Source organism: Podarcis liolepis (assembly GCF_965112155.1).
Source record: "Podarcis liolepis genome assembly, chromosome: 11".
In the NCBI taxonomy this organism is placed as follows: Eukaryota; Metazoa; Chordata; class Lepidosauria; order Squamata; family Lacertidae; genus Podarcis; species Podarcis liolepis.
In genome coordinates, this window is record NC_139565.1 from 16,128,521 (window position 1) to 16,155,620 (window position 27,100).

At 41.7% G+C, this 27,100-nt stretch overlaps 1 protein-coding gene across 2 annotated transcripts in view; it reads right to left on the reverse strand.

The window, feature by feature from the left end:
• Positions 1-25,507, reverse strand: part of SLC12A2 (solute carrier family 12 member 2) — a 49,786-nt gene extending 24,279 nt beyond the window's left edge. Inside the window, exons 1-9 of one of the 2 annotated variants that reach the window (XM_083464411.1) lie at positions 23,880-25,507; positions 13,760-13,879; positions 10,814-10,889; positions 10,096-10,191; positions 7,331-7,470; positions 6,377-6,487; positions 4,516-4,624; positions 1,644-1,771; positions 1,474-1,558 (exon numbers count right to left, since the gene is read on the reverse strand). In XM_083464411.1, coding sequence (XP_083320537.1) covers positions 1,474-1,558; positions 1,644-1,771; positions 4,516-4,624; positions 6,377-6,487; positions 7,331-7,470; positions 10,096-10,191; positions 10,814-10,889; positions 13,760-13,879; positions 23,880-24,542 — 1,528 coding nt within the window. In that variant the 5' untranslated portion in view covers positions 24,543-25,507. The remainder of the gene's footprint in view (positions 1-1,473; positions 1,559-1,643; positions 1,772-4,515; positions 4,625-6,376; positions 6,488-7,330; positions 7,471-10,095; positions 10,192-10,813; positions 10,890-13,759; positions 13,880-23,879) is intronic. The other variant, XM_083464412.1, reaches the window with a different exon arrangement.
• Positions 25,508-27,100: the final 1,593 nt, after the last annotated feature.

Genomic DNA, 27,100 nt, shown 5'->3' on the forward strand with positions numbered 1-27,100 from the left:
GTTAGAGAAGAGCCGAAAAGTACAGGGGTAATAGATATCTTACTCAGCCCACAAACTCTTGAGAATCACAACTTTCATCATAATTTGAGTCCCCATAAGTTTATACCAAAAGACACGACAAAAATATGTACACAAGATAGCTCCTATTGCTTGAAATGTAACAAATTCAAAGCCAGTCTCAAGAATTTAAGATGATTCTCTCTTTTTCTTTCAGATCTTAAGATTGTCATCTTTGCTTGCTGAAGACTTCCACACTTTGTAAAATGCTAGAAGTTGTGTTCTCAAAATAGATTCTCCCATACTAAGAAACCTTGGAGTACAAGTTCTCTTTACATCTAAAGGCCTACAATATATATATTTGCCATGATGCCATGAGTAGAAAGAATTGGACTTTTACAATGTTTTAAGTCCATTGATATACCACTTTCCGAAAAAGCTTTAGGTAGCCTGCACGAACAAGATGACAGCAAAAGAAGTTAAAAGTGAAAATGCTGGAATTCAACCAGTCTTTGGGAAAAGTAATCTCTGAACCCTGAACGTCTGTCTGTGCTCAATTTGCAGTTATTGTTGATCACTTCAAGTAACAAAAGAACAACACTACTGGATAAAATGACATGCCGCATTTTCCTCACTGCCTCACCTTTGGACTAGCTTTCTTATATTTTCAATATTTCATTTTTAAAATCTAAAATCCATTTTTATAATGCTGTCACTAAATGCCTGGTTGCTGGTTTACCTGCCCAGTCACTGGAATTCTGGTTAGTTGTTGTTCCCCTTTTCAGGTGTGAGTGAATGCACAGGCAACGCATCTTGCCAAACCCTCTTTCCCCTTCCCCATCCATATATATATGCAAACACTTATGCTCATCAATCTGTGATGCGAACTGCACTCTGGGTAAGAAACAATGATTGATGATGGATTGACCTGAACATACAGGCACTGTAAATTAACTGTTTTGTTAAGTGGTTGTTTCTGTAACATGGTAGAAGAAGAGGAGTTTGGATTTGATATCCCGCTTTATCAGTACCCGAAGGAGTCTCAAAGCGGCTAACATTCTCCTTTCCCTTCCTCCCCCACAAAAAACACTCTGTGAGGTGAGTGGGGCTGAGAGACTTCAAAGAAGTGTGACTGGCCCAAGGTCACCCAGCAGCTGCAGGTGGAGGAGCGGAGACCCAAACCCGGTTCCCCAGATTACGAGTCTATTGCTCTTAATCACTACACCACACTGGTAGAAGAGAAGCGCTCAAACCATTGTGATTTTGGCATGTTTTGATGTTGCTTTAATATCAAAATGCTATAAAATCATTAATCCAGCCCCCTGTAAAAATTCAAAAAATAAAAGCCAAATAATGGATGGTTCTATAAAAATTCAGGTCTAAAGCTCTAAACATCAATTTCAACATAGAACTACAGCAGTATACAAAACATCAAGTTGTCTACAAAGAATGAATAAGTAAAAATTAGTTATTTACCTACAGATACTGCAATTCCAATGTATACCACTGTAGTAATTAAGATGGCCAACAAGGTCCCTTTAGGTATGGCTAATTGAGGATCCTGGGAGGGGGGAAAACATCAACATTATGAATCTATGGAACAGTTCAAATTGACTGAATAAGCAACAAAACTAAAAACCACTCACCGCAAGATCACCTGAGATATTTGCACCCGCAAGAATGCCTGTTGCAGCTGGGAAAAATATAGCAAATACTGAAAAGAAAGTTTCTTCTTCTCGGAAATCTGGTCCAAAATTCTCATAAAAGATTTCAGCTGTTAGGGAGGAATGTTACAAAAAGTATATTGTAGTAACCTGTTTGTATAATGTCCATAATATTTAGTCTTCCACCTAATCAGCTGCAAGTAAAATGAGAGGAAGTCACCTCAGGTTAGAGGTATCACAAGTAAACTGAACACTGAGATTTTGTTTCATTAGCTGTTTGCGGAAATGTTTGTTTTCCAAGCACACACCAATTTGCTACACGGCAATGTAACAACTGAAATATAGGCATCCCTATACAGTATTCAACAAACAAACAGTGCCTAAAGCTGTCCTTCCCCACAGGATGAAGGCTGTGCCTTATTTAATTTACCTTCCTTCGCACCATTAAGAGATATTACATTATGCAACTGAATAAAATTATACAGCAAGAAACATTACCCAAAAATAGTCACAACATTATATTCTTATAAAAGGTAGATATTTACACAATCACTTAAAAAATCTGCTATGAAATCTTAAGAATCAGGGCACAATCTCTCAAATGTTTAGAGAAGGCCTAAGAGAGATGACTGACTTTCTGGTCTAAACGATGGAAGCAAATTGTACTTATTTTATACAATAGCTACCACTAGGGGGCTCAGCAGGTGCCACTCTTAACTTCCTTAGGCTACCTCCACAAATCCTGCAACCTCTTTCCAATACTCCAGCATCTCACAATTTATTTTTTAAAATAGCTTTTAAATTAATAAATGTCCCCATACTACCAGCCTCCGGCAGATAGCTACTGCATGTTTGTGCTGTTTGGCTTCACTTGTTTTTCAGCTTACGGAAAAGTCAGGCTCAACTTTAAACACAAAGTGCAGCAGGCTGCTCTCGCCAGCTCTTACTAAAACTGGCTGCTTGTCAGGGGCATGGAAGATTTGGTGGATATGCTAGGGGCAAGCAAAGAAAGCTCTCCGTGCATGAACACATAGTCTCTATGATGTGTTTACTGCTTAGGTAGCATGTACTAGTTAAGGGAGAGGTCCTAACTTCCTCTTAAATCCCCAAAGGAGGAAATCTGTAAAAAAAACCTTTAGCTCTTCTTGTAAACCAAAACATTTTGTTTATTAACCACATTTCTGTTCCATTTTTCCTCCTAGAAGGTCAGAGCAACAAAGAATGTTTTCTTTCATGTTATTCCTCACAAATAAATATTTGAGGTAAATTAGGCCGAGAGGCAATGAGTGGACCAAGTGAGTTTGATTCTAGAATACAGGGAAAAGTACATAGAAAAAGTACATAGGTATGTGTGTTGTGTTGACTTAGATAGCTGAGTCTTCTTGGAAAATATAAAAAAGAAGTTAATGCTTTGGGGTACGATTCCTTTACCCAGGGGTGGCTAACCCACAGCTCAGATCCAGTTTCCACAAAAGTTTTTTTCTTAGCAAGTATTATCCTAGCATACATTCCACCCCCCCCCCCGGACCTCCCAAAATTCAGTTTTCTTTTTTGAAATTTCTGAGGGCCTGCCAGCCATCAAAAACCAGGCACCTCTGCCTCTACTTACCTTACAAAGGAAGCCCTTGTCTCTGTGGCGCAACATCACTGCATGAATGTCTTGGGAAACAGGAAGGAATGTTCCTTCCTGTTTCATAAGCCTTAAGACCTTCTTGCAATGGTGTTAACCAGAAGGAGATCAGTCTCCTTTGCAAGGTAAGTGGGTAGCTCTCTTCCTCATTGCAGATCCTCTCCTCCCAAGCTCAGCACTGCCATGGGGGAGAAAGCCCACTCCTCTTCAGCTACTTAACTGAGTTTTGGGGGTAGGCAGCTGTCTGAATGAATTTGAACATGTCTCTGGCTCTGTACGTGGATAGCGCTGTGGGTTAAACCACAGAGCCTAGGACTTGCCAATCAGAAGGTCGGCGGTTCGAATCCCCGTGACGGGGTGAGCTCCTGTTGCTCAGTCCCAGCTCCTGCCAACCTAGCAGTTTGAAAGCACATCAAAGTGCAAGTAGATAAATAGGTACCGCTCCGGCGGGAAGGTAAACGGCGTTTCTATGCGCTGCTCTGGTTCGCCAGAAGCAGTTTAGTCATTCTGGCCACATGACCCGGAAGCTGTACGCCAGCTCCCTCAGCCAATAAAGCGAGATGAGCGCCTCAACCCCAGAGTCGGCTACGACTGGACCTAATGGTCAGGGGTCCCTTTACCTTTACCTGGCTCTGTAACATGTGTGCATTATCTGTGGTGGTGAGTGTGCACATGCAAGGGAGTGTGCATTGGCCACATCCAATGCTACAAGTGGCCCTTGGAGGATCAGCCAATCCTCAGAGCAGCCCTCAGGCCAAGAAATGTAATTGTCGCTTGCTTGCCTAAGCACTATTGCTGTGCAGCCTTCACGGATTCCAACACAATCCAACAAGAGGAAATTGTGCATCAACTGTTATTAGCATGTTGAGTTGCATGATGAACTACCACATGGAACCCAAATCCCTGCTCTCTCAATAGACCAGGCATAGGCAACCTCAGCCCTCCAGATGTTTTGGGACTACAGTTCCCATCATCCCTGACCACTGGTCCTGTTAGCTAGGGATCATGGGAGTTGGAGTGCCAAAACCTCTGGAGGGCCGAGGTTGCCTATGGCTGCAATAGACGTACGAACCAAGGCATTCATTCTTAAGATATATATTATAGTCTTATAGCTTTGGCTAAAGCAAACATTCCCACTAGCAACATAATTGAAATATCAATGTGTTTCAGATATCCATTGCAGCTACGTTTCCAGCAAATTAATATTTGGTCATTCTCCCTTACCTTGGTAGCCAAATAATCCTTTAGGCTTCTTGCTTTCAAATGGAATAAATGTTCCTACGATGAAGTCAACAATAGCAACTAGCAGGATCACAAGCAGAACAATTTGTGCCTGTAATTTTAGAAGTCATCAACATAATTAAAATACATTTTTATCCGAGCTAAATCCATGCGCACCTGGACGTAAACAGTAGGCTTGGGCAATTAACTGGTCAACTAAGATCACATGTTCCAAGAAGACCATGGAGTAGATGGCAGCTTACATTACAGCCCCATTTGTTAAGCAAGGGCAGCAGTGAAATCACCTTGCCTCCTAGCCCTGTAGTGTATAGCCTGGCGCAGACTGGGCAGCACAGCAAACCTTCTCAGGTTAGAACTGGGAATGCTCTGATTCAAATCCTCAGCCAGCCATGAAGCAGAGCCAGTCATACATACTCAGTCTAACATACCTCACAGAGTTGTTAAAGTAAAATAGAGAATGAGAATGCCTTCCCAGGTTTTTTGGGGAAAGGAGAGAATCAAAATGTAACTTTCAGTACATCTACAACATATGTAATACTTACCTCTTTATAGCATGTAACCCAGGCATAGGCAAACTTGGCCCTCCAGATCTTTTGGGACTACAACTCCCATCATCCCTAGCTAACAGGACCAGTGGTCAGGGATGATGGGAATTATAGTCTCAAAACATCTGGAGGGCTGAGTTTGCCTATGCCTGATGTAACCATTAAAGTATTTACAGAAATGTGACTTTTATGTGGAGTCTGAGTATTAAATGTTATGTTTCAATATGTGTATTGAATATTTTTTTCTAAATTTGTAATGAATTTATTTAAGATAATGTGATAATAGTTGTAAAGATATCTAACTTGTTTTTGTAATTAGCTGAAGTATCAAACTGATTGGTGATTAGCTTGTTTCATGTCAATGCTTTAAAAATACGTGGCCATTATTTGATCAATATTTTATTTGTCATTTGACCAAATCCCCAGTCCAAAATGAAATACTCATTTACTTGTAAGATTCTTCAACTCAGTGAGGTTCATGAGTATGCATATAGGACCTCTGTTGTTGTTTTTAAACACCTCTCCCTCACTTCACAATCCCAATTATATTTTTCTTATGCAACTAGAATGATAATACATTAAAACTTTTCATTAAGCTTCACTTCAAGATTGCTTTTCATATTCCCAATTTACGTATCATCTAAAGTCTTGAAACACAGGTTAGGGGTGCTTTTAACAATGCAGACACCACATTGGGGCCACTTAAAAACTGTCTCTGCAGGAGTACTTGGATCTGTTTGAATGCATCACCTATACGAGCAGAGTAACCTTTCAGTATTGTACTAGGTTTTTGGGTGGTCTCTCTATTTTGCAATATACTTGTTGCTTTCCCCTTTTGATGCCGCAAAGGGAACACTTGACTGCATGAGGGAAACCCACATAATGGGACTAATGCACATCATGAACCAGACTAACCAAGGATAAGTCCACCTCCTTGAACAACATAGTTAATATGCAAAACTCTACTAATATAAGGTTTCAGTTTCCAAATAGTTACTGTGCAGGTAGCATTAAAGTCTCACACAACTGGCTCAACTATGCATTCAACAGCACCAGCCTGCCTTCATTCCTCCCCAAGTGCAAAATTTATGAACTGGTTTATTTTCCTGGTTTGTTAATCAACAGTAGAATGAACATAAATAAGTTCATTCCCTGCAAGGATATTCTGCAGCCAGAAATCTGATTCCAAATTCTAATTCCAATGTAAGTTCAAGTCAGTGTTTACTTCACTTGTTTGCAGATTTCAAAAGGTGTTCAGCTTTTCAGGGCAGTAGATGTTTCAAATCACTGTTACTTACTTTAGCTTCCCACTCCATTCCTGCCACAGAGATGCCCAATAAAATAACAATTGTGATGGCTCCTATTATTCTGATGTCATTCATTTGATCCAACATAATTAAATTATGTTCCTGCAGAAAGAAAAGAGAGACAATTATGACAAGGTTGACACCATATGTTCGTTTTTCTGTTATGAAATAATTCTGCCCTAACAGTGATCAAATATGATTTTGAGTCCTAGCAAATATGGTATTAAGTGCTAGCAGTTTTTCTTAAGAATTTATTATATTCTTTTTGTAGGGTTCGTTTTTCATACAAATCGAGTCAAACATTCACAACTTCAAAAAAATTACAGATTTTTTAAAAACAGAAATACTAATAGACATGAACCAGAACTAAACACCACATTTTAATGGTTCAACTCTGTTAATGGTCCTATGTTTTACCTTACTAACTTAAGTCAATTTATTTTAAAAATCAAACACCTTAGATGAAAGTCAGACCAGGATCTAAACATGTTAGGCATAATAGACCGCGCCCCCCCCCCCAATAAACTCCAATTCCTTTCAAACAGCTGAGCATGTTTCCTCTAAGTTTTATACTTTGCTCTGCATTAGAGGGGGGGAAGAACGCTACTAAGCTTAGCGATAGGACTAAACCCTCCATAGGCTTACAGAAGTATTTTCAAGTGTTGGATCCTGCACATATTTTTACTGCAACTAAGTCACAATCATTTGGTCTAAGGCTGATCCCAACAAGTATTTTGCCTGTCATCCAGAACTCTGGGGGCACCAAATCCAAGGTTGTTTACATGTCTGTGTAAAAATGAGTCATTCGATATTATAGATTTTACGTCACATGAGTAGTGGATTTGACAACAATTACAGATCAATCCAATCCATAGTTATATTGTAGAAAAGGGATGGTTAAATTTCTATCATTGTGAAAAACAAAACTGGGGAAAAGTTGTTTACCTTAAGCAGTTCTACAACGGTCTCTGCGAAACCAACAACATACATGGCTACAGCAACAGCATTAGCAAATGCAAATATCAAGCCTATTGCACCACCAAATTCTGGACCCAGGCTTCTGGAAATTAGATAATATGCTCCCCCTGCAGAGAGAATAAAGAAGAATTAGAGCAAGATTCAAGGCTATGTGTAACCAAGCTCTGGTATGTACTATGTTTTTATACACACACAGCTAAAAGCTCTACGTTTGTAGAATGCAGATATGCCCCTAGCTGCTACTTCAGCTGGTAATCAGGTTGCCCTCAGCTACATGTGTAACAGCTTTCAGTAAGATAACAGAATTAAAGTTATCCAACTGTCAGAAAATTCTTCCTGATGTTTAGTCAGAATCACCTTTCTTGTAATTTGAATCAATTGGTTTGGGTCCTACACTCCAGAAAATTGCTCCATCCATGACACAGCCCTTTAGATATTTGAAGATGGCTATCGTATCTGTCTCCTCTTTACCATGCCCATTTCGCTCAACCATTCCTCATAAGACTTGGCTTCCAGACCCTCCTCTGCACACGTTCTAGCTTGTCAATATCCTTCTTATATTGTGCTGCCCAGAACCCAGTACTCCAGGTGGCGTCTGACTATGTCAGAATAGAATGGTACTTGATTGAGATATTATACTTCTGTTGATGCAGCCTAGAATAGCATTAATTTATTACTTTGTTTTGCTCCTGCATCACATTGTTGACTCATGTAAAGCTTGTGGTCAACTAAGACCCCTAAATTCTTTTCACATTTACTACTGGCAAACTAGGTGTCCCGTCTTATATTTGTGCAGCTTATCATTCCTGCCTAAGTGTAGAACTGTACATTTGCCCCTATTGAAATTCATTTTGTTAATTTTGGCCCCAGTTCTTCAATATGTTCAGATCATCTTGAAACCAGATTCTGTCTTCTGCGGCATTAGCTACCCCTTCCAGTTTGCTGTCATCTGAAAATTTGATGGGGATTCCCTCAATTCCTTCATCCAAGTCATTATAAAGATGTTGGGCAACAATGAGCCCAGAACAGAACCCTGCAGCATGACACCCCACTAGTCACTGTTTTCCAAGAGGATGAGGAACTATTAGTGAGTTCTCTTTGGGTTTAGTCGGTCAATCAGTTACAAAACCACCTAACAGTTACCTTGTCCAGCCCACATTTTACCAGCTTCCCTGTAAGACTATTTGTTATTATCAAAAACCTTACTAAAATCAAGATACACTACATCCACAGCATTCCTCTTATCCACCAAGCTTGTAATTCTATCCAAGTGTATTATTTATTTCTTGCAGAGACTTTAAAAAGATAGAAAAGCTGTTTTTTAAAAATCAGATTGTACAGCTGAAGATTGCTAACATTCACTTTGAAGTAGAGAAAAGAGAAGAAACACAAATAGCAACCCCCCAAAAAATAAGACCAGTGAAGAAAATTCACTTCAGAATTACTCATGAATTGTATTTTCTGTTCCACTGGACACTCTATTCAAGAAGCAATCTTCTCAAATAAAGCCATCATATTTCTACCTTTATGCTGCATAAATTATTCTCATACGACTGGTGTAGTTAACCTATGGCCCTCCAAATACGGTGGGACTCTAATTCCCATCATCCCTACCACTGGGTCATGCTGGTTGCAACTAATGGGAGTCACTTGAGAGTCCAACAAGATCTGGAGGGCCACAGGTTAACTACTCCTGTCACAGGAGATATAAAGAGCAATGCTAAAGCTGTCAAAGGCTAGCCAAGGAGTTGTTAAAAGCACCACTTTGCCAGGGAAAAAGGCCCACTGACAGGAAAGCACTCAAACCCCATTAGAAGTCCCTCAGTATATCTACAGAAAGCTCACTACTGCCTTAAGACTGCACTGTTCATATGCCCCATTGTGTGGAAAAGTACGCCCAAGTGAAAATTGTCCAATTGTGTAAGCCATGATTAACATGTTGCATCAACAGAGCATCCGACTGTAGATAGTAACAAACATATGAACCAGACTTGCTGTACCTAAGGCAATCACATTTCCATAGCATCACTGAGATTGCTCAACATCCGGGAAGAAGGCCAAGCTGATTTTCAAGATACAAATCTGCAATTAGCCTCTTAAGAAAGGCAAGCTCAGTGTTTAAGTTTTCTTAACATCTTTTAATTACTTGGACTACAACCCTTAATGTAATTAGCTGGAAGTAAATCTCACTACAATAAATGGTACCTCTTTCTCAAAACAAAGCTTGGATCGCATTGTTTGCCTCTTAACTTGTGAATGCGTAGGTGGTTCTAGGTCAGGAAAGAGGAACCTGTAGTCCACCCAATGTTGGATTACAATTGTCATTCTCCCCATGTTGGGTGGGGCAATGGGAGTACAACGATGTTTGGAGGGCCACAGGTTCCACATCACTGATTTAGTTACTCTCCATTTCTAATGCATTACTCACCATTTGTCTGATTTCAAATTCTTTTATCTATGTCTTACCAGCTGTACTCTCCAACCCTACTTGTGACCTACCTACCTCTCCTCATGACCCCCAAAGTCACTTTTTCAAAGTTCACTATTGCGAGCTGACACTTTAAAAATACAGTAGCACAATCACTTTGTTTTTTGAAGAAAACCTTGCCACTTATGATGTACTTCCGCAATTAAATAAAATATTTGATGCATATATGCAAAGTAAATATCACATGATTTGGCTCCCTTTGAAGAAAACTAAACAGGAAAGTACATGTATAACATTGTTTTACCTCCTCTCACAAAGCCATTGGTAGCTATTGCTGATGTCGACAAGCCTGTGATCGTAGTCACCACAGTCGCCATTGCAATGACCAAGACTGCAAGTCCTGTAAGAAGATTCCTAAGATTATTTACAGGAAATTATCATTTCCCCCAAAACAAATGTACAATATTGTTTAACAAAAGCTGGCTGTTGGTTTCAATAAATCAATACAACAAAAAATGTCTTAAACCTAAGGCATGCACGAGCTGGTTTTAAACAAGCTTGTTTTAACATGTGCCTACAACATGCAAGACATCACCTGTTCACATCAAGAACAAGCATGTCTACCACCTCTCCTGCCCTCAGGAGTACCTTTTCAGGTAGAGTACGCCTCACCTTTTGAGGACACCACAGAAGCTAGCAACTACTAACAAGGAATATGAAAAACTACTTGTTGCCTATGTAACGCTCGGAGCAGGACTAATCCTTCAAATGTGTATTACCTCCTAATCAGTGTCTCATACTGTAATAACAAAGAAAAGAACATTGCTCTGGAGACACACTGAGCCTCTTAGTGAAACTGATAAGCAGCATATATTCCATGTTAAGAATATCACAATGGTAATCAGCAGCATTCCATCAATCATATTCTCATCCAATGCTGTAAGTTACAAGTCACCGATCTTTAACAGTTGATCAAGATTAACATAGTACACAGAGATTTTTTTTTTGGTGGGCACACTTACCTATGCCAGCCTGTCCTACAATCCAGGACAGTCGAATGAACAGCATCACACCCCAGATATTCAACATGCATCGTACCTAGAACACCGTAAGAGCAAAGAATTTTCATGCTATGCTGTCCCAATATTTATTATAGAGGTATCATTTTGAATAAGCTACAACAGAGTTTTAAGAATCGAGTTCACAAGGTCAACTTCAAAAGTCTGCTGTTATGCAGGCAACCAAGCACCTCGACTTGTGATTCAAGCCAAACAGCACACCAGACATGCTTTGTGGCAATTTATTATCTTCAATTCTTCCAGTCCTGGATCAGTAGCAGTGGTAGGGATTTATCAATCTCTTCTCTGGGCCACCATATGGTGAGCCCATTTGACTTGATGTCTTGCAATTTGTGTAGGCCTGCTTTAACAGACCATTTTTAAAAGCGCAGTGACTGAAGTCACTACATTATGAAAATTATACTTCTCCTTAACATAAAACAAATATTACTAATGTTTAAGCAGAAGTGTTTATGACCCAAACGCTGCAGCAGCAGCAGCAGCTAAATCTGAGGCCCTTCTTCAAGTGCTCCCTTCCACAGGAGGTTTGGAGGGTGGAAACACAAGAATTGGACTTTTCGATGGCGATTGTGGAGTCCTCTCCCCAGGAAGGCACACTTGGTACCATCTTTATCTATATTTAGGCACCAGGCAAATACTTTTCTCTCTTGGCCCTTAATTTGAAAGGCAGTGTTGTGGCATCTTTTGGTGGAGTGGGATCAGGTAGCCATGCCTTCTACTTGTATAGCTGTGTTTTTAGGAATTTTACCTGGTTGTTTTTGAAAAGTTTTTAAAGTAAGTGGTTTGGGGTTACTGAGAAAACTGACTAACAATTATAATAAGCAACAATAATAAATAAATAGGTAGTTAATACTCTGTATAATTGTAAACTGGAAAACAATACAAAAACTCCAATTATTTAAAGTAAATACTTTTTTTTTGCCATGTCAAGATAAAATATACTACAGACATGCCAAGATTCCTCCAGAAGACAGGGGATTTTGTCCATGTAAGGTTGCTTTGTTTGTACAAACTGAACTGTGTTAATTTCCACCATCCTGCCACAGTTATAACATGAGAGCTGGAATCATGTCATTTACAGTTTTATAACACTAAGTTAAGAAGGATAGAAATTCTTTTAGCATTCACTGTGTCCTTAGCAGACTAGCACAACTTTGAAACAACTAAATCAAAGTTAAAATTTGCAATTTGCTTGAACCACCATAGTAAAAGAAATCGTGATCTTACAAATCTTATTGTTTCTCCATTGAGTTATTTTCAAACAACTATAAAGTCTGATAAACCTGTGAACGAGATTTTTTTTTTATTGGAAAAGGTTGGGATCAGTTAATTCACTGACTTCTTACAAAAAACAAAAACATAATTAAAATTCTAGGGACAGGATTCAACTAATGAGTCCTGTCAGTGGAAGTCCTAAAGAAGGGCTTCGGCTTTCATGGGAAATTGGGCTTGCACACCTTGCAATATACACCTGCAGGTATAGGGTGGTATACAAATTTAATAAATAACAATAATAACAATAACAACAGGCTGGGGGAGCAGGGTGCAGGAGGAAGACCAGAGTAGCATGGGGAGGAAGGAACAGGAATCCCTCTGTCGGGCAAGCCAAAATGCTCAACCTGCCCAAATCACCTTAGCATGACACTGAATTCCTTCCTAGACTTCCAATAAGTCAAAGAAAAATTACTAGCTGAGATGAATGTCCCATTAAGTGAACACTGCAGGGAAGCCAATTTCTAGATGAAATCCTTTTGTTTACTTATTTGAGCCAGGATACTGCTCTCTCCTCACCCTTATTTGGGCCAAAGGACTGCTCTCCTCAGGCACTCCACCAGAAGAAACAAAATCTAGTTAATGTTATAAGCTGTGCAAGTTACTGTATCCTTATGACATCATGGCATTGATCCAATAGCTATCGGACGGAGGATGAAATTTGAGCCACCATGTTCCCTCCCTTGTGTTTCCTGAGTTAACTGTGCAAAGTGACTCGTCTCTGCATTTCCATGCTGGCTACAGATGAAGGAGAGCCATTCCTCCCCCGCCAGTCCATTTGCAATAAAGTTACCAGGCAAACAGTACACACACAGGTCCTGCTATCTGCCCACTTATTATGCAAAAATTCACTTATCCAAACATAAAGAAACAAACCCAAACCTCACTACACACACAGCTAATTCAGATAAACCAGAGTTTGCCCACTTCCTTTCTTGTTTGTGGTTTGCTGGACAGCGCCAGCCATTTTCAGGCAGAAACCATGGAGGGGGCAGAGGAGAGAGATAAGACAAGTCACGGATTAGAAATGTTCCCATAGGAAATAATAGAAATCTTTGGTTGCTTATGCAAACGCCCGCCTAACAAACGATTTCCTGGGAATGCACTGTGTTTGGTAAGTGGGACCTGCATGCAATACAAGGCTGCCTTAAGTAACATGAATGCCTTTTCATTATTCTTCACCTTACAGCCAGGCCTAATAAGATTTTCTCAAAAGCAAGATCCAAGTTAAACGGGATTTGCCTCTTAGTAAAGTGTCTGAAGGAATGAAATTTAATTTGCTATACACTCAAAGATGAACCAGAGTTTATCTTTGAGTTAAGGAACAGCAGGAAGAGAGAAAGTGTTTGGCCATTCATGAATGTCCTAAATCATTTTAGGGCACAGTAATAAAAAGAGCTGGGGGAGACAAAGGCAAATGTATCTGGATACATATTTCTTTTTAAAAAACAACGAGAGTAGCAGATACAGAAGACAGAAACTCTGTATCTACTACACAGTAATCAATTGTTTTGCTCTTTTTTCAAAAAATCTGCAATATATATGCAAGTAGACATATTCAATTGTTGCTAAGAAAATAAGCACAGATGGGTTTATCATTATCAAAGTTATACTTACCAATACACCTTTAATCCAACCAAACTTGACAATCCCTTTACTTTCAGCAGTATAAGTAGCAGTGGCATCTCCCGTAGGAGTTCCTTCTTCTCCATTTGCATAGCCATCCTCAAATGGTTCCTGTAGTAAAGCAACAATCAGAAGGAGTGGGTTGGATGAAACAGAAACCTATTGAGCCTCTGTTTAAAGTTGCATTCCTAAGTACATTTAGATCACACTGATCTAAATATTACCTATGTTTCAGAATTGCATTTGCATGCAAGCTGAAGGAACAAGTTAATGAAAAAGACTATTTTCATCCACAATCTTGGTAACTGTCAAGTTGGTTAATTGAACGTAAAGGTTTGAAGCACATACAAGATGAATTTAGATGCCTTCATATTATCACATTTTTCAAAAGCACTGGCATATAAAAACTTAGCTGTGCTTGTGTATTTTGTGAACTTTATCAGATTCTAGATTTGAAGGAATAACACTTCAACAAGAGGGTAAAAGTGAAATGAACCAGAAGCAATGTCTGCTTTGGAGGATCACTGGATCCCACGGGAGAGTTGCTCAGGGAATACTGTGTAATTTTCCTCCACACAAGGTTAAATTTAAAGCTTGGCCAGCAAAAAGTAATACCAAACATGGCATAAAGCTAATTAATATGTATTAATGGGGAAAAAATGAAAGCAACTGATCAGCCAAACATAATTTCTATCCAGTATGGAAAGTTACCTGCATTAATACAACAGCATACCATAATGTTAAAATGGCTGAATTTCCCCTCATTAGGCTATGTTCCATAAGTGTAGAAAAAAGCATCTGTTCTGGACTCAGATACTTCAGCAAGATATCAAAGAAAAAAATTCTAATTGATGCTATCATTCAAAAAGGCAGAAAATGATCTTTATACCCTCGTTGCAAGGGCTGAAAAATTAGCAAACACAGTTATCTACATTAGATTCCAAGGTCACAGTACAATATGCCTCCTATGCGTATTTGTAAGTCCAGGAAAAATATTTGTAAATCTTGAAAGAACTGGCCTGGGACTGTAAATTCCTCCTCCCCAAATTTTAACTAGTTGTGCATTCGGTTAAAATTGATAGCATAACATTAAAAAAAAACTATTTATGACAATACACAAAATCAGGATGTCATAGGTCACTCACTAGTGTCACAGCACAGATGATATAATACTTACTAGATTCTCACAGAGCAAAATGGAATCTAGATAGAACAAATTAAAATTTAGGAGTGATAGGAAGATTTGGACTACTTGGTGAAATGCAAACTATGCAAAAATAAAACGCCAGAACATTTTAATTTTATAGAACTAGAAAATATTCAGGCTTTTAGCAAAAAAATAACCAAAAAGTAAAACTGCTAATGTTTGGCAACATGTGATCTGATCATTCTAGTATCAGACCTGGTTAGCACATAACAGTAAACCATTGTTTAGTAAACCATGACTTAGTGCTCTAAGTCAACTCTACCAGGAGCTTAACCATTGTTTACTGTTGGCTTACAATGCTTGGGTTTCAAAAAAAGGAAAAACACCTATGGCTTGCTCTTCTTTGTGAATCCAGCATCTTTCCTTAACCATGATTTTTTTTATCCCTCCACCACAGATGCTTGCCAAACTACAAAGGCATGGTGCAAGAGCAACTAGAAAACAAAACAAATCACAGTTTATTGATCATCTACAGGGCAACTCATGGTTAACTCATGGTTTGACAACAACAACCCATGGATTACCATTTTGTGAAATTAGCTATGCATAGGATTGTGCTGTAATTTAGTCAACTGTTGATATGTTAACATAATTTTTTTTCTTATTTTAACTGATGTACAATTATGCACAGTACCCTGACCCAAGTATTAGACTTTCATGGAACAATTATGTAGACTTAGTGAAAGAATTATCAACTATAGAATCAGTAAAGTATTATTGTTACATGAATAAAAGATAACACTGCATTATGTATGTGTTACCGATATAAATATAAATGCATAGAGTCCTGAAGTGGATACCTTTTAATAGGACAGTACTCAGAATGAAAACACTGAGGCATTATGCACATATGTAGCGGTGTGACAAATGTCAAGATTTCACAACATACATTACCTTGTATGATGTATTACTGACAGTGGTTGGCATTCAACTACGTTTTACTTAAGGTTAGAGCCATTATTTTTAATTGGTCTACTCTCAGTAAAATTTAATTTAATACCACCCCTTGTTTCTGCATTATTATCTTGTAAACGGGATATTTTTCTTGGTTATTATATGTTCAGAACTTTTTAAGCAGGTTCTTCATGTTATTTACTGCCAGAGTGCTCTTTTTGGGGAGAGATGAAGGGGAGAGTTGCCTCCCACAGATCAAGTGACATAAAAAAACCTTAAGTGTTAAAATTACTAAATACAACCACTTACTTTTCTGTCCTATTTATGTATAATATTAAAGCAGTGAATCAAAACATATTGCTATGCTGGTGACATGTAAGAGTTGGCCCAAAATAGTGGCTAAGTGAGTTAAGTTGCAGAGGTTCCTATCACTTAGCCTCCTCCATACCTGTCCTATAATAGTAATAATTTTTGACTATTTTAGAGTATTGTAAGAATGCATGCATTGAACATAAAAATGCTATTTGACTGCTCAGTATTTAAGGCAAAGAGATAAAAGGATGAGTAGTTACATCCAAGTTCTGTTCCTCTAAATGCAGCTCTTCTATGCACGAGTATTTCTAATATAAAGTCAAGTAAGAACCACAATGGAATCTTCTCTGCTGCCACACAATGGTTAGAGTCCCATTCAATACAGGAAAACAGACAGAAAATTCAAGTCTACTGATGGATCTCCTGCCACCAGGAACAAAAGGCTGCTAAGTATAGTACTGTGAGAGAAAAAGCTGCAGATAAGTTCATCCACCAACTGAGCTATCCAGCACTCAGGACCTTTGAAAAAGCTCCTTAAGAAGTATCCTGGACATAAGTCAGTTTCCAAGGATCATGGTCAATCACACTGGAATATATTTATTTCTGAAAGAGTTGTTAAGTTCTGTTCACACTTTTAGCCATAGGTGTAGAAAGGGCTCTTGTTGTAATTTATAGCACTAGATTCCCACCCGCCAAAGTTCTAGTTCAAACTTGAACTCTATCTCACCCAAGAATAGTACTTTTACAGACTTTCCTCCCCGAGCAAGCAGCTTGACAAATCAAACTGTGCCGATACAGGTTTACTGAACTCAGGGCTTCATTAACTTCATTAACAGTGGTACCTCAGGTTAAGTACTTAATTCATTCTGGAGGTCCCGCGTTTAACCTGAAATTGTTCCTAGCCTGAAACACCACTTTAGCTAATGGGGCCTCCTGCTGCTGCTGTGCCACCGGGGCACAATTTCTGTTCTCATCCTGAAGCAAAGTTCTTAACCCAAGGTACTATTTCTGGGTTAGCGGAGTCTGTAACCTGAAGCTTATGAAACCTGAAGCATATGTAACCCGAGGTACCACTGTAATTTGTTTAGTAATATAGCCCCTTAAACAGATTTCCCACTTGCTAATTCTCAGTCATTAGTTACTGGAAAACTTTGTAGTCAGTTGTAAGACTTTAAGAGCCATCAAGTTAATATTTCAGCTCTTGACCTTGCATTAATCCTCAACACCTCCTCATTTGCACATAGTTCTGCAGGCCAATCTTCCTCTTCTCAACCAGGTTATCATGACAACATTCGCCCTAAGTACAGATCAAACATTTTTCTCTCATCTTCAAACTGAAAGTTTTTCTCTGCATTCCCAGACAGGACAGATTTCATGTTGTTCCTATTATTCCACTTTCCACCTCCGCCCTAATCTTCTCTTTTATCATGTAAAGCAGCTGAGGAAGAAAAGGCAGCATGTGATGAAAAGTATCTGGAACGAGGGGTTACTCTGAGCAGACAAAACAGCAATGAAGGAAAGGGTTAAACAGCCAGTTACACTTACACACAACACACCATTCAAAGTCATTTAATATGATAAGAGGTGCAGGGTGGGAAGAGAAGAGAATCATATAACTAAAGAGCACACACATAAACTCCTATTGAGTGTGGTTGGAATTTGCCGCCTTTGTGATTGTTATACTCCATTTGTTTTATGACCTAGCTGCTTTAGGAGCATCTATTGCAGTACTTTTGAAAAGTCTGCTGTGCTTAGACGCTCACATTGTACAAATTTGAAGATACATCTAGGATCTTCTTTACACAAGGATAGTTGCCATACATCTGCTCTACAAACACCACTCAAGAATACACTGGGAGACAGCCTGTGAATGTCTCAACAGAATGAAAGTTTAAAGGATCCTAATGGCAACTACTTTTACCCATATCAATTAAGGTTCATTTTTTTATTTGATGTTTTATTGTGTTTTCCAAACTTTTCATTCAAAAGCATTAACTTCAAACACACCAATACAGAAAACCTACAATATGGTACATATCCTCCATACAAATAAATAATTTTCAGACATGGGAATAGCTACTCATAAAACCAATTATATTCATCCAGAGCTTAATTCCAAACTGTGCCTGGGGAATAAATCTCCATTCCCAAGTTGGATTTTTTTTGGTAGCACTATTGACCACCTCCTCTGTCTCATCACATAGGTTATGAATAAATTTCACAAATATCAGCCAACTTCACCCAGCAGTTCATTTTTATATCAATAAAAGTTCTATCCTCCTCTACCATCTTGCTTGCCACAAGAACATAGCGCCTTAAAAACCAGTAGAGAAGTTTATTTGAAAATGACCCTCATGGGCCAAAGATTCTTACTCAAAGATTTGAATCTTAAGGTCAAGGAGATCTCACATTCATAAACATTAAAAGCTAAAATGAATAAAAGTGGGGGAAAGTAAAGTGAACATTGCTCCCAATCTGGCTGCTTGTAAAGGGTGGGTGGGAGGGAGATTAAGAGTCCCCTGAAAAGGCCATCATTCGATTAGATCCACATAATTATATAGTTTGGCTGTTTATCATGCAATTAAATATGCCTCTCTCTCAAGCGATTTATTGAAAATGCTTTTGAAGGCATTTACATGCCCAGCTCAATCCTACACATGTCTACCCAGTGGTAAGGCTGCCCAAGTTCAATGGGACTTACTTCCATGTCAGTGCATACTGGGCTGCAGCCTCAAGAGACTCAGAGACAGCAGACAATACTACTGAAATATAGGTCTCATACCACAACTTTGAAGTCATCCAGCATCTTTGTCCTCGCCTGCAAGAGCTGGGAATGGTAGGCAAAGCATTACCACAATAAGAACACTGAAAGCAGCCCCAGTCACAATCAGACCATTGGTCCTTATACTCTCAGTATTATCCTCACATTGACTGGCACCAGGGATCTTTTCCAGTCCTACACAACGGATTGAACTTAGGAACTTCTACAAGTAAAGCTTGCCATTCTGCCACTGAGCTTAGTCCCTCCCCTCTTGACAATTGAAGGCACAGCAATCATTCACTGTAGAGCTGCAGCATCTCCTCTAACCATGGTAGGAATGTGCTGTTGGTCGTATCTAGATTGGGCAGGCACATTCTCTACACTACTTTTCACTTATTTAAAAGGTACACACAAGATTCTAGCAGGGTTAAACACATTAGAAGTGGGATCAGTTCTCAGTGCTTCCCACTGAATTCAATTGAAGCAATTAAACAGGGTGGAATACGGGACAAGAGTGGGGGGAGGCAAAAACTCCTTCCTGTCCTAGATGGTGAAGTGTTCAACATAGCAGTGAACAGCAGTCATAACATAACATTGCACTTCCAATGCAAGTTCCAATAATTTGCAGGAATATATATATATATGTAAAGGGACCCCTGACCATTAGGTCCAGTCGTGACCGACTCTGGGGTTGCGGCGCTCATCTCACTTTAATGGCCGAAGGAGCCGGCTTACAGCTTCCTAGTCATGTGGCCAGCATGACTAAGCCGCTTCTGGCGAACCAGAGCAGCGCACGGAAACGCCATTTACCTTCCTGCCGGAGCGGTACCTATTTATCTACTTGCACTTTGACGTGCTTTCGAACTGCTAGGTTGGCAGGAGCAGGGACTGAGCAACGGGAGCTCACCCCGTCGTGGGGATTCGAACCGCCGACCTTCTGATTGGCAAGTCCTAGGTTCTGTGATTTAACCCACAGCGCCACCCACACCCCATATATATATGAAATTTTTCTGACGCCCTAGAGAGTGATCTAATTTAGCATGCTTGTTTGTTGGTCAACAAAGGGAAAAAATACTTGAACTGTCAAACATATCTAATATATATTTGCAGTTGACATCCATTCACTGTTATTAATGAACTTATAAAACAGAAAATTTTCCACAGCAAAAAGGAATTGATTTTTTTTTTTTTGTAAAATAGAAATTTTCCCACGCATGTCATGGATGACACTATCATTGTGATGAGTCAAGCCAGCCTCTTTCATCAGCACTGTGAGTTAATGTTTTACTTTCTGGTGTCTTACTACTGCTCCATTTTAATGATGGTAAGGCACTTTATTCCCACAATAGAAAATTGAGATAAAAATGAACTATGCCCCTACGGAAGGAATGGATAGGTACAGGCCAAGGTTACTAGTATTTCTTTGTTTTCATGAAAGCCCCCAAGTTATTCCAAACTACCAAAATTACCCTGACACATATAGTTAGTGGCTCCTCAGGATTGCTGTAACTTCTTGCTCACCTTCCACCCTTGAAAAGATGGAAAAGGAAGCAAAGACTAGCCTGGTTCACATATAAGAGTAAGTCACAGAACAAGCAAGTGTGCTGGTGCACGCTACTCAACTAAAACCCATTCCCTTCCTCCCGGAGCTCTTGGCTTGTTTTCATAGCTGGTTTGGAGAGAAATAATCCACAAGCACTAGTTTACATCTACCCCTGGTTTCCTCTGGGTGGGGCAAAAGCAGGGAGGGGGTTGGTGCACCAGCTCCCAGTAAGTCATCATTTGTTTTGCCCCTGATTTACTGTCACAGGTGAACCAGGCCACAATGGGAAAGGTTACAATGGCTATTGCCTCAAGAGGTCTCCAACATGTGCTATGGAGCTTCCTTTCGCAACTACCTCATTTGCCTGTTTTCAAAGTCATCACAGGGTGTTTGTGGGTTAGATACAAACTGACCACCAACTATACTTAAGTTATGCTATAACAGGGGGTTGTCAACCTGGTCCCTACTGCCTACTAGGATTCTAAGTGGGTGGTAGGGGGTTCTACGGCACAAGCTGAATCCTCCTTCCATCAAGCACTGGTGGCCGGTAAGGAAATTTTACCATCAAGAAAGATGCTTTAGTGGGTGGTAGGTATAAAAAGGTTGACTACCCCTGTGCTATAATTTTAGCAGCTTGAAAACGTAACCTGCCAAGGTGAGTATAATCTTCCAGCAGTACAGAAGATGCACAAGTGTTCTTTTAAAAAAATAAAATAAAGATGAACCTACATTTCTGAACTTCCTCAAAGGTGTGATAGTATGTATTTGCTAAGGGTCCTGCCTGGTTGTGCTTTACAAAGACTCTTCTACTCACACACAACACTGCAATTCTTTTCATTCTTCACAACCTAGTCAATGGTTACCTACTAACCGTGGGGCCATATGCCAGGTTGAACATGGCTTCAGGTACTTCAATCACTACTGAAAACACAACTGAGGCAGCTGCTAGGTCTTGCAGCATGCAGCATTTTAAACGGGTTACTTTAACAAGCCATCCAAATTTTAAAAAAATATTTCAATTCTATTTTTTTTTTAAATCTACATACACTAAACATACAACATATTGTAAACAGTCAGGAGTAAATATTTACAATATATTGCTAAGGTACTGCACTATTGTTTATTCACTGAAATTTAAAGGAGTGAATTGGATGTATCAGAAACATCTTCCCCTCTTTAAATTATTGTTGTTTAAAATTTGCAATAAGTGGTCAAGTCAGGTAGTGAATGGTTGAAGCCCACACTTTAGCATGCTTTCATATGTTTACAATTCATCCTATTAGTCAGTGAAGGTTTCCAACAGAACAACTGAATATGCAACTTACTCTACTGGGAAAAGTGAACACATTACCAGGGTTAAAATATCACAATCTTCTCTTTGTGGGATTTTCATCATAATATAGGAAACTTCTTACAGATAAGTGACAGATGAAGGTATGTATGCCTCTTTAAGAAACAGAAGTCCCATTTTAAAGAGTGATGTCACCATGTACCTGCAGGTAGGTATAGGTATATGCAGTAAATAACAGATGTACCATTTAAATTGAAACATGTGGTAGGGATTTAGTTAAATATATTCAAATGTTTGTTTGTTTGTTTGTTTAAGATGCTTCTTTAAAATGTACTAACCATTTCTACCATGTGAGAAAATGGGGTTGTTTTCTATCTAAAGGACATAGGTCTGAAGAAATCAAAACAAAAACAAACAAAAACCTTATTGCTGGATTTCCTAATAAATGTATTTCACACTTCAGAAAACTTTTTTAAAAAGTTTCTCATGTTAGCTTACCTTTTCCCACAGTATGACACAAAATTGAAGAGGGTATTTAATTCTGATCTACTGTTAAAAGTCAGGAAATTAACATAGCACCTTCAGTTGTCTTGTGTGAGAATCAGTAACAAATACCCTTTAAAACAAAGCTAAGTCCCTACTTTTAAAAACCAGGTTGTGAACACCACAAGAAGCATTAGGATTCTAGGAACAGTTAATAAAGCACTAATACTAAACGGATGAAGATAGTTAAAAAGAAGCTTAAATCATTCCCGAGGATACTGAGGAGGCAATCAGACATGCAAGTTTATGCAGAATGCAGCAGCCCATAAAGAGAAGCATGATGTAAACAAGTGCCTTTAAAAGAGAACAAAAAATAAAGTTGAATTATTTTAAGCCTAATCTATGCAATATGGCAAACAGTTTGTGTCACTGAATAATTCCAGTACTTAGATAAGGGGTGATGGTGGTACCCAGATGCTATGTTTATAAAAGCAGAGACAAATTAGTTTCCTTTGGCCTATCTCAAGGTGACCTTTGATTGATCCCTAGTTGGGGCTTGCTTCATGTTCTCCTCAGCTGACCCCATGCAAGAAACTTCTGCTGAAAATAAACAGGAAGGAAAGAGGGATGGAGTTCACAAGAGGTAAATACTCATCTTTGTTGGTGTTATCACCGCTTAGGAAATTAACAGCAAGTAGTTTGCCATGTTTTGTCGTTTGCAGATATTCAGCTGCAAATTCTCCAGTTACTTTTGTAGATATATAAGCACATGTTCCATGCTCCCATGTGCACTTGGGACAGCAGACAACACATACACAAAGCAGATGGAAGAATTAGATAAAGTACAGTATTTTCCATGTGCACCTGAGAAGGCCAAGTTCATGTGCAAAGAATGCACGAAGGACAGTGACATAAGGTTAGCACTCCTTACTTAAGCTCAGCTAGTTTTGGCAGCCCATAGGGGTGTTTATCTAGTCTATAGCAGCACCAGAGCATTGCATCAGCTTGTATGTAGCCCCTTTACCCATGCATAGCAAGGTCTACCAGACGTCTCTTGCTTTAAAGAAATATAAAAATAAAGCACGTGTGCCTAATCGCAGCAGGCTGCAACTCCAGAGTGTGTAGCATAACAAAATAGCAAACTGGTAAAGAGCCAGGCAGTTTCTTCCCCCCACATGCTCTTTAACTATAGCTCCCATCCTCCCCGACCACTGGCTATGCTGGCTGGGGATGATGGGAACTGTAGTCCAGCAACATCTCAGGAACCGAAGGCTGGCACAGACCGAAACCGCTTGTCAAAGATCTTTTAGACACGGGGATTAAGTTAGCCCGCGGGTTGCTGTCGCATCTACGACTCCTGAAAGTGATGATGCCTCTGCTCCCCTTTCCAAACCGTGTTTATGGAAGACAATCTTACTCGGCTACGAAGGATCGCCAAAGAAGATGAGGATGATGCCTCTGCAGTTCTGCACGGCGCCGCAACCCAGGCTTGCGAGACCTGCTTTCGGCGTTTCCGCAAAAGGCACCCTCTTGCTCCCACCCCTCTTGCGCCTGCCCCGCGATCCTCTGCCAAACGCAGCCGCGCACGGAGCTCGCCCGCTGGCTGCGCATCCCTCTCACCTTGTCCAGCTCGTCGTGCAGCTCCGCCAGGCTGGGCCGGATGAGCTTCTCCCCGAGTCCGGAGGCCGTGTGGCGGTAATAGTCTATCCTGGGCACGGCGTCGATGGTGTTGTGTCCGAAGGTGCGCAGGTAGTAGGTGTTGGTGTGGGTGTCGTAGTAGTAGTGGTGGTGGCCCCCGGAGCCGCCGCCCGAATGCAGGCTCCCCTCGCTCAGCACCGTGTCGCCCCCGTTCTGGAAGCTCACGTTGCAGCCTTCGCCGCCGGGCTCCCCCGAGCTGTCGTCGCCGGCCGAAGGGTCCACGAAGTTCACCCGGAACCGGCCTTTGGCTTCCTCGCCGCCTTTCCCGTCCCCGGGGGGTTTGGGGGCCGCCGTCGCCGCCTCTTCTTCCCCCACCGCGGCCGCTCGCCCCGCATTCTCGGCCACCAGGTCCACCTGGAAGCGGCTCTGGCTCGGCGTCGGACCCAGCGGCCGGAGAGCCAGCCCGTCGCCGGCAGCCGAGGCGGGAGCCGGCGCGGTGCCGGGCTCCGCAGGGGCGCCCGTTCCGCCGGCATCCCCGTCGCTGGCCGGGAAGCGAGGCGCTTCGTCGGCGTCGTCTTTCAGCACAGGAGAGCCGGCGCTGGGCGGCGGAGGCGGCGTGTGAGGCGGCTGCTGCTTCCCTTTCATGGCTGCTGCTGCTCCTCCTCACGCGGAGCCGGGCGAGGAGCGGCTTGGAGCGGGCGGGAAGGAGGCTGGTTCTGCTGCTACTCCCGAGGGCGCTTTAAACTGCCGAGCGGCGCCGCGCCGCTGCTGGGCGACACTATATGCCGCACTCCGGAGGCAACGCCACACGCCGCGCCTCCTCGGCGAGGCAACCGCCCCGCGGCCCCTCCCCGCCCGCGCGCCGCCCTCCGCGCCAGGTGATGATGAGGCCGGTGATGCTCTTGGCCGGCAGCGGCTCCCGCCTGCCTCACGCTTCCCCCGCCAAGATGCGGCCCCTCAAGCCGAGGCTTCCACACAGCCTCGCCGCAGCCTTCCGGGAAGAAGAAGAAGCGCCAGCGCCGCCGCCGCCGTCCCCTCACGACTCCTCCCTCCCTCCCGCCAGCCGCTGCCTGAGGGAGCCGCCGACGTCACAAGCCTCGAAAACGGGCGGCCGCCGAGGGGGAAAGGCGGGAGGGGGCGCCGCCGCCCTCGTTTCCCACACGCAGGTTCGCGCGGCGTCTGAAGGGGCGAGCGCGGGGGCGCTCCGTATGGGGGCGAGCGGGTGTCGCCTCCTCCTCAGAGGTGCTCCGAGGCGCAGCCCAGCCGCCAGGCGACACCAACGGGCCCCTCGGCCGCCGCGCGAGAGGAAAGAGCGGGCCGCGCTCAGCCAATCGCCTCGCGGCTCTGAGGGCGGTGGTGGGGGAACTCTGCTTTTAAAGGAGCCGCCGCCGGCCGCCTCGAGGCTGCCGGGGCCGCGCGCTCTTCTCCGCGGCTGTCACTGACAGGCGCCGCCGCTCGGAGGACGAGGGTTGGCGCCGCCCGCCTTTCGCACTGCAGGAGCAGCGGCCGCCGCCGCCTCACTGCATTGCAGGGGGTTGGACTAGATGACCCTCGGGTCCCCTTCGAGCTCCAGGGTTTACAACGCGAGGCCCGCCGCGCCGGAGGTTGACTGGGGACTCTTGCCGCGCAATGAGAGGCTATGAGAGTTTTTCGGACCCGGGAGGGTTTCCCTTTAGCGCGCGGGGAAAGGCCGGCCAAAATCTCGCGAGGAGATGTGAAGGCGGCCGCGGCTGCAGTCGCGTTCGCCTTGAGCAGAGCAGGGCGGGTTCGTGTGTCGAGGAAGCGCGCGTAGCATCCGGCTGCAGTGGAGCCTTGCAAGTGCTGTGCTGCGCTGCCCGACAAGGGGTTCTCACGTTGCAGCGAGCGGCGAGCCCAAAGGGCAGCCGACGTGGTTGCAGAGAAAAGCTGGTTTAGAAGGTTTACGCTTTGGATCTATTTAAAATTATATCTGTTTTCTGAAATTCTCACACACACAAAAGTTTATTTAAGGTATTATTTATATTCCGCTTAGTTACACAAGTCAAGTTAATAACAGCAACAACAGTAATTATTCTACGAGGCTGCTATCCTCAACTTAAGGCCCATTGACCACTTTGAGATTTACTTATTCCATAGAATGTATATACCAATTGAATGTAGAAAACCTCAAAGTAAATGTGAGTTGGATTAATAATAATAATAATAATAATAATAATTTTATTTGCACCCCCTTATCTGGCTGAGTTGCCCCAGACACTCTGAACAAGGCAGATACTATTTTTTGCCAAAACAAATGAAAGAGCATCAGCACTTCTAATTCTCATCAGCCAAATAGCTTGCCTTTTGCTACTGATCATCACCCAGCAATAAAGCAGCCACTGGATAGTTGGATCTGTTTTTAGGGTGAATTCCCAGACAGGGCAGCAGTGTAGTCAAACAGGCCTGGGCGGTGCTGCCTTTGTACTGAAAGTGGATCATAGAACATGACCTAGAATCCCTACAATGTGCAGGGATTGCTTGACAGACAAGAGGATGTGGAAAATGCTCCCTGAAGGCACAAAATTTGGCCTACAGCAAAATTTGCTCCTTCAGGAAAAGGCAAGAGGTATTTTCTTGGCTGTATGAGCTTACCAGTAGACTTTGCCACTTTATATATAATGTCTATATTTAGGTCCGTTTCTCATGTTGGTTTTCATTTGTCCATGCATTTCCTTAGGTTCAATTCTGACTCCTGCTATCCCACTCCACCCTTTCAATTTTAGAGCATGTCTATGCAGGGATTCTTATTTATTTAACTAAGGCTCCAGTGTGCTTATTTAAAATGCGTTGTCTCTGCAAGCTTTATGATCTCATGCCTATTCCCTTTTTCTCTGATATATCAGATCCGGATGCTGGCAGTACCATTGTGAGTTCAAAAGTATGTGCATCCTAAGGTTTAATGGTGGCGCAGGATTCTGCCATGCCAGGATGTTGTTTACAAATCCACAAACCTAATAAACGTGTGCTTAATTGTTGAAAAACAGCAGCATATGAAATCCAGAAAACCATACAAAACTTCACATTTCCCCCCAGTTCATATTGCCTTCATTTCTGTTTTCATAAGTTGATTTCTTCCATTGATTTTGGCACTCGGAACTCTCATTATGTATGATCTGAAATTTAGCTAGATTGTGAGTCACCATGTCTTGTTCCATCCTATTTTAAAATTATTTGCAGCTTGGTGA